This window comes from Octopus sinensis, linkage group LG27, assembly GCF_006345805.1.
Source record: "Octopus sinensis linkage group LG27, ASM634580v1, whole genome shotgun sequence".
Lineage (NCBI taxonomy): Eukaryota > Metazoa > Mollusca > Cephalopoda > Octopoda > Octopodidae > Octopus > Octopus sinensis.
The window spans coordinates 18766076-18774369 of NC_043023.1; the positions used below are offsets into that span (position 1 = coordinate 18766076).

Consider the following 8294-nt stretch of genomic DNA (forward strand, 5'->3'; position numbering starts at 1 on the left):
CTTCGTTTTTTTTAATATGCTAGGCCTCTGGTTTTAATTGATTAATATCAATTTCTACCATTATTTAATTTTATATATATATATATATTATATAGAGGGCATTATTATACATAAATGCCACATGCTAGGAGGAACTTTTAAAGTCAAAACTACTAAAATAAATAAACATATCGTACCAAAACGAACCCTGGAAGCAAGTCATTTAAAAACAGAATTATTTTAGTAGTTTTGACTTTTAGAGTCCCTCCTAGCATGTGGCATTTATGTGTAATAATGCCCTCTATATAATATAAATAAATATACTTAAGTGAAAAAATTGATGGATTTTTTCTCTTATGAGGTTTTTCATGCTAACTACTTGATAAATTCTTATGAAGATTTTATCCCATTATTAAATTTTATATATGTATATATACAGGAGTGGCTGTGTGGTAAGTAGCTTGCTAACCAACCACATGGTTCCGGTTCAGTCCCACTGCGTGGCATCTTGGGCAAGTGTCTTCTGCTATAGCCCCGGGCCGACAAATGCCTTGTGAGTAGATTTGGTAGACGGAAACTGAAAGAAGCCTGTCGTATATATGTATATATATATATATATATGTGTGTTTGTCCCCCTAGCATTGCTTGACAACTGATGCTGGTGTGTTTATGCCCCCGTCACTTAGCGGTTCGGCAAAAGAGACCGATAGAATAAGTACTGGGCTTACAAAAGAATAAGTCCCGAGGTCAAGTTGCTCGATTAAAGGCGGTGCTCCAGCATGGCCACAGTCAAATGACTGAAACAAGTAAATGAGTAAATATATATATACATGAATATTTGTGTTTGTTACTGTCTCCTTGTCTTGATATAATAGTTGTCAGCAAATATCATCACTATAGAAGCAGCATCCTTTCTTTCCAATCTTCAATGAAAACATGTCTGGTCTCGAGAAGGGGTTAGTGGCAGGAAGGGCATCCAGTTATAGAAAATCTGTCCCAATAAATCCAGCCCAAACTATGAAAGTATGAGAAAACGAATGTTAAATAATGATGATGATGATGATGCTGATGTTAAAACTTATAATGTTTATATTGCCATTATGTGTTTACCTTTTCTACCCTGTTCTACGCAATTCTGTTCTTTTCCACAGTAAGTAACCCAGCAATTCCAGAGACTGTCATTTAATTTGGAACCTTCGTTTCTTGGAAACATTTGCTTCTCTTGGAAAACTATTGACACAAGAAATCACAACAGCTTTCAATTCTAGAACTTCAAAATGCTGATACGCACATTTGCCAAAAATTTGCGACAACCACAAAAAACCATTGTTGGAAGACTTGCTAAGGTTTGTATTATTATTATTATTATTATTGTTATTATCATTGAGTGAGAGAGCAGTTCATGCCATCAAAGTGACACTGGGGTAAAATATATGAAGCCCAATATACCCATCATGACTACCCTTCTGATAAGGGTACACTAGGCACATGCATCACAACCATATGTGCGCGACATGGTGATCTCATATCAAGATAAACAGCACATGACCTTGCAGGTGGGGCCCAGTTAGAATTTTCTTCAGGTTGAGTAGCCGATCCCGCTCAAACGGTCCCTGAATAAGGGTTGTTTAAGGATGTTGAAAGAACCACCCTTGTTTCCAGAGGTGAACTATTCAAACCCCAAAGAATCCCTCTAAACACATGGCTATGATGCTCCCCCACTACTTCTGCTCGTGATCAGAGATGCACATATCGTCAGCCACTAAGGGACATGCTCAACTGGTTATGGTCAAACAACTGACAAGCAAATCTGTGGTATTGAGCAGAATATTTGCTGTAGCCCATCTTTTATACCAAGACAAAACAATGTACATGATAACACTTGCAATCAGTTAAGATCAGAAGCCATGAGAGCCACTGCCTGGTACTGCATCAGAGCATTATTATTATTATTATTATTATTTATATTATTGTACTTATTATTATTATTATTTATAATATTATATTTATTATTATTATTATTATTATTGTTGTTATTGTTATTATCATTATTATTATTTATATTATTATATTTATTATTATTATTATTATTATTTTCATTATCATTATTATTATTTATATTATATTTATTATTATTATTATTATTTTCATTATTATTATTATTATTTATATTATTATTATTATTACTTATATTATTACATTTATTATTATTATTATTATTATTTTCATTATTATTATTATTATTATTATTATTGTTATTATTATTATTATTATTATTATTATTGAAGACAGAGAGTTGACAGATTGTTACAACAGTGAACAAACTGCTTAGTGGCATTTCTTCTGGCCCTTTACATTCTGAGTTCAAATTCTGCCAATGTCAACCAAGCTTTTCATCCATTTGGGGTTTATAAAAGAAATACCAGTAGAGCACTGGGGGTTGTTGTAATTGACAAACCCCTTCTCCAAAATTTCACTCAATGTTTGCCTCTCATCTCTTTAGGGTCTATAAAATTATCTGTTTAATGGACTGATGGACTGAAAACAGGACCTGCCAAAAAGACAAATGAACCTAGTGTAGGTTCAGCGACTATGTAGGAATAACATGGGCCCTCAGAAATTCTGGGTATTCGTTCGACATGCTGCAAGACCACAGGGAGTGAGGGACCGTTTAACCCTTTTTCAAGCATGTCACTAGAATTCCTTTCAAACCCAGATGACATCTGCTCTGATAAGTGACGGTGACTTGGCTAGTGAATCATCTGCAAGGGACCACATTATCCCAAAGTGTGCATGCATGGAACCAAGGGGCCACATGTGAACTTGTATTTCCACTGCAAATGACAAGTATGGTTTACAAGGCCTTTGTTATCTGACATGCTTGCTCTCCCGGTGGGGGCATTTGTCAAATTTCCTTGGATGTGGTCAGTATTGGTGAGAGATGTGTTGTGTTGACCTCATTGGTTGGGGCGAGCTCAACCAACTCCAGGTGAGTACCTTTGCAAGTACAAGTAAGTAAGAATCTGACATTATTAATTTCTGAATATTTTTCAGTATTTTCTCATAAAAAGGAGTAGAGGAATAGAGATCGCTGCAGTTGAACATTGTAACATTAAACCTGATTATAATGTCCTTGAAGTTGGTTTTGGCCCTGGCTTGGGCCTAGAAGCAGCCTATCAGAAGATCAAAGGTAATTCAGATCAAAAACTGTTGTATTAACCCTTTCGTTACCAACCCAGCCAAAACTGTCTCTGGCTCTGTAGTACAAATGCCTTGTTTTCTTAAGTTTTGAATTAAAATCTTCCACCAAACCTTAGTCACAATTTATGTTCCTAACACTAGCTTAATGGTAACTAAGTTATTTTACTAAGTTTTTCGTTATATTTAAAATAATTGAAAGAAACACAAAGCATCTCAAAATAAATACGGTAATAAAAGGGTTAAGGTGTTGATGGTTGAATAGTTGGAAAGTTTGCTTCCCAACCACATGGTTTCAGGTTCAGTCCCAGTGTTTGGCACTTATATACATGTGTCTTCTGCTATAACCCTGAGAGTGGATTTTGTAGATGGAAACTGGAAGAAGCTTGTCCACCATCATCATACACCACTATCACTACCATCACAGTTTTGACATCTACTATATATATATGTAAATACTTATGTGTACACATACACACACACACACACACACACACACACACACACACACACATTTTTATTAAAGCTGCAAAAGCCTCACAAAGCTGTTACTCAGAGTTTCACGTTTCCATTCTTCAGAGAGTTGGGTTAAGATTAGATCACAAGTGTCCGACAAACGGAAGCGTGAAGCTCTGACTAACCGTTTTGTGATGTTTTTGCTGCTTTCACCAAAAGCACTTTACTCTGCCTCCAGTGTTCAATTACTGTTTTTTTCCACCTTGTTTTGCATTAATTTACTTACCTGTGTTTGTATATCATCATCATCATCATCATTATCATTGTTTAATGTCTGTTTTCCAAGCTGGCATGGGTTGAACGGTTTGACTGAGGTCTGGAGAGCCAGTGGCTGCACCAGGCTCGAATCTGATCTGGCAATGTTTCTACAGCTGGATGTAGAAATGCCAACCACTTCGACGGTATAGTGGGTGCTTTTTACATGCCACTTGCACAGGAGCCAGCCAGGTGGGCCTGGCATCGATCATGTTTTGATAGTGCCTTTTACGTGCTGCCAGCACAGGAGTCAGCCTGGTGAACCTAGCATCGATCACGTTTGGATAGTGCCTTTTATGTGCCACTAGCACAGGGGCCAGCCAGGTGGACCTAGCATCAACCACGCCCAGATGGTCATTTTTACATTCCACCAGCACAACTGCCAGTCAGTGGAGCACTGACCACAGCTATGATATTGGTTTTACTTGACTCAACAGGTCTTCTCAAGCATATCATATCACACGACACATCAGGGGTACTCTTAACTGGGCCAGACAAGGACAGAATGCACCAGCAGGAAGGTCACAACTTCACGACTGTGAGCCAAATACGCTAATCCCTTAAGCCCTGAGCCTTCACATAAGATCTGCGCTACATTTATATTACGTAGTTGTATGTCTATGTGTGTGTGCACATACTCTTTTGCTCTTTTACTCTTTTACTTGTTTCAGTCATTTGACTGTGGCCATGCTGGAGCACTGCCTTCAGTCGAGCATATCGACCCCGGGACTTATTCTTTGTAAGACCAGTACTTATTCTATCGGTCTCTTTTGCCGAACCGCTAAGTGACGGGGACGTAAACACACTAGCATCGGTTGTCAAGAAATGCTAGGGGGACAAACATAGACACGCAAACATACATACACACACATATATATATACATATATACGACAAGCTTCTTTCAGTTTCCGTCTACCAAATCCACTCACAAGGCATTGGTCGGCCCGAGGCTATAGCAGAAGACACTTGCCCAAGATGCCACGCAGTGGGACTGAACCCGGAACCATGTGACTGGTAAGCAAGCTACTTACCACACAGCCACTCCTAGTCTCAGGCATTAGTCTGTGGCCATGCTGGAGCACCGTCTTGAATAGTTTTACTTGAACAAATCAACCCCAGTACTATTTGGTTTTGTTTTTTGAAGCTTTGTACTTATTCTATCAAACTGTTTTGGCAAACCACTAAGTTACAGGGATGTAAACACACCAGCACCGGTTGTCAAGTGGTGGTGGGGGACTAACACAGACACAAACACACACGCACACTTAGATATACATGGATATATACGAAGGCTTCTTTCAGTTTCCATCGAGCAAATCCACGCACAAATCTTTGGTCAGCCCAAGGCTCTCCTAGACTGAACCCAGAACCATATGGTTCGGAAGCAAGCTTCTTACCAATCAGCCATAACGTATGTGCTCATATATTTTCTTCTTTCAATTTAGGTGGCAAAGGGAAATTACTTGGCCTCGACTTATCGCCTTATATGCTGGAAATAGCAACTAAACGACTGAGTGAAGGCATCAGCAATAAACAAGTGGAACTGCATCTTGGAAGTGTTATGGAAATGCCATTTGAAACAAATTCCTTTGATCGGATCTTTCACTGCAATTGTTTTTATTTTTGGCCTGATTTTGACAAATGTGTCCAAGAGCTGTATCGTTGTTTAAAGCCAAACTCATTAATGATAACGACAATTAATTATGAAAAGATAAAATCTTCAAAAAAAATTGGTATACTGAGATATGGCAATATTGATGTGGAACATTATGTGAATGTTCTTAGCAGGAATAAATTCGAAATTGTAAACATGAAGACTCACAAGAATGAAAGCAAAGAATATCAGGTTATTTCAGCTTTCACAGGATCAAAAGAACAATAATTTAGTATCTAATTGATGTAAAGCATGAATTGAAGATGAGGGGCTTAAGTATGAAAAAAGTGGCCAGAACACAGTAGCTTTCTTGTCAGAGGGGCAGCATGGCTATTCACATTTATAAGAGAGGATGGGCGTGATCGGATTGAGTTGGAGAAAGATAAAAGTGTTGATGCGGTGTCAGAGTTGATCTTCAAGGTACAATGTGGGTAAAATGAGTGGGTGCCATTTCTTATTGGAGCAATGAATGATTATATAATGTCCTTACAGTGGTTCAGTAAAGCCTTAAAATGCTGCCAAATCAGATGAGTTTATGTAGCAAATCAGGCAGACTACCTCGTCAAAAGTCCAGGCAAGTAGGCAGCAAGAAATTAATCAAATGACAGGATATTATTATCCACTGGTGAAATGTTTATGGCTGACACAAATATAAGCCAAGGAATTTTCAGAAGAGACCATGTGTTATTTTTTATACAAACATGTTGAAGCTTATCGTTTTTGAAATGTTTCTTTTATGATGCAATAAATAATTAAATTTTTCAGAACCCAAACTAGTTTGTTCATCTTTCATATGACAGGAACAATCTCTTCTGTCTTGCTATTATTGCCAGAAATTCACTTCTGGGAAGACTATTGATGTCTGGGTTAACTGGGGTTGGCAACTGATTGTAACAGTTTTGGTTCCAGAGATTAAAATATTTCTACATTAGAAATATCTAGAATCAAAACCTTTTGAAACAAGGAAATATTCCATCAGGACTTCATGCAATTAGCATAAAAAAATTAAATATCTGTTAGTAAAACTGAAAGAAATAAATGAAATGAGAAGTCATTGGTTAGTATGGTTTGGCATTCTTGCACACAAACACAATGACACAAATAGCCTCTCTCACACACACACACACATATATGTGAACATTCACCACAACAAACACACAAGTATACACACATGGATACATACACAAACATGAAAACATTTAGCAATGCCTAGCAACAGAGGAACAAAACTGACTTTTGAGAAAAACCACACCTGAATACGACATTGTGTATCTGTTTAGATCATCTCTTGAGATTTCCGGTAGAAATTACAGCCAGCACTAATTTTGTTAGGGAGTTTTGTAGCCCAGGTATACCTAATCTATAGAAAATCTATAGAGATAAGCTTAACAAGACATTTAATAGCACTGATAACACAGAATTGAATTTATTATCCTTTATAGACATTTAATATACTTTGTAATTGCATAAAGAAATACAGTGTCCCTACAAGTCATTGATGCATATCTGGAATAAGTTATTTTGCATGTGAGGGTTTAAGCTTGCTGCTCATTGATAACATTTCTTGATGACTACACAGGAAAGTATCATTACTCATAGAATTACTGGTTAAAACAACACTGAAACATTGATCTGACCAACAAACATTTAGCTGTACATTTGCTGCATACAATTTACCATGACCTGTCTTTTGACATCATCAATGTTATTGCTGTTCTCTATGGCCTCTCTGCAGTATGAATATGGCTGGTGTATAGTTAGGTGTTTACTTTGCAGGAATAATGTACCACAGATGTGACAGCGTTGTGGTTTCTCTCCTGTATGAATGTGTTTGTGAAAAATTAACTGATTATAACAAAGATTTACCACATAACAAAAGAGCTATGGCTTTTCTCTCGTATGAGATTTTTGTGTATAGCTAAGTGATATTTTTGAGAAAATGATTTATTACAGATGTCTCAGCAATATGGCTTTTCTGCTATGTGAATATGTTTGGGATCGACTGAGGTACCACTGACAGGGAATGATCTGTCACAGATATCACAATAATATGACTTCTCTCCTGTATGAATACGTTTGTGAATACTGAGGCTGCTATTTGAGAGAATGATTTTTCACAAATATCACGATGATATGGCTTTTCTCCTGTACAAATACGTTTGTGAGTGATTAAGGTACTATTTACAGAGAATGATTTACCACAGATATCACAGTGATACGGCTTTTCTCCAGTATGAATATGTTTAGGGTCATTGAGGATACTTATATAAGAAAGTAATTTAGCACAAATATCACAATAATATGATTTCTCTCCTGTATGAATACGTTTGTGAATACTGAGGCTGCTATTTGAGAGAATGATTTTTCACAGATATCAAAGTGATACAGCTTTTCTCCATTATGAATATGTTTATGGTCGTCAAAGATACTTATTCAAGAAAGTAATTTAGCACAAATATCACAATGATATGGTTTCTCTCTTGTATGAATAAACTTAAGTTTGTGTACTTATAACTCGAGTATTGTTCATCCGATCGTGCTGAAATTTTAAACATTTCCAAAACCGATTTACAGATTTTTGACAAATGGGATATCATAAGATTCAGTACTATTTTGGCTACGGGGAGGATTGTAGAAAACCGAAAGCGAGAGCCTGAAGAGAGAAGCTAGATGAAATTTTCTCAACATCAG

The 8294-nt window shown here is 36.9% G+C and overlaps 2 protein-coding genes across 4 annotated transcripts in view; both read left to right on the plus strand.

The window, feature by feature from the left end:
• The window catches only part of LOC115225315 (zinc finger protein 271-like), a 41419-nt gene extending 35043 nt beyond the window's left edge, over positions 1-6376 (plus strand). For all 3 annotated transcript variants that reach the window (XR_005004082.1, XR_005004080.1, XR_005004081.1), the window contains 3 exons: positions 1131-1325; positions 3034-3169; positions 5395-6376. The gene's annotated coding sequence lies outside the window, so the exon portion shown is untranslated. The remainder of the gene's footprint in view (positions 1-1130; positions 1326-3033; positions 3170-5394) is intronic.
• Positions 1257-5831, plus strand: LOC118768102 (uncharacterized methyltransferase YdaC-like). The gene is made up of 3 exons (XM_036513914.1): positions 1257-1325; positions 3034-3169; positions 5395-5831. Exons 1-3 carry the CDS (start codon positions 1257-1259, stop codon positions 5829-5831), a joined length of 642 nt encoding a protein of 213 aa, XP_036369807.1.
• Positions 6377-8294: the final 1918 nt, after the last annotated feature.

Excerpts from the sequence above, each read along its gene's own strand:
- LOC118768102 (XM_036513914.1), top strand. The coding sequence starts at position 1,257 with ATGCTGATACGCACATTTGCCAAAAATTTGCGACAACCACAAAAAACC. Across the intron at positions 1,326-3,033 it reads TTGTTGGAAGACTTGCTAAG|TATTTTCTCATAAAAAGGAG; the intron begins GTTTGTATTATT and ends AATATTTTTCAG. Across the intron at positions 3,170-5,394 it reads AGCCTATCAGAAGATCAAAG|GTGGCAAAGGGAAATTACTT; the intron begins GTAATTCAGATC and ends CTTTCAATTTAG.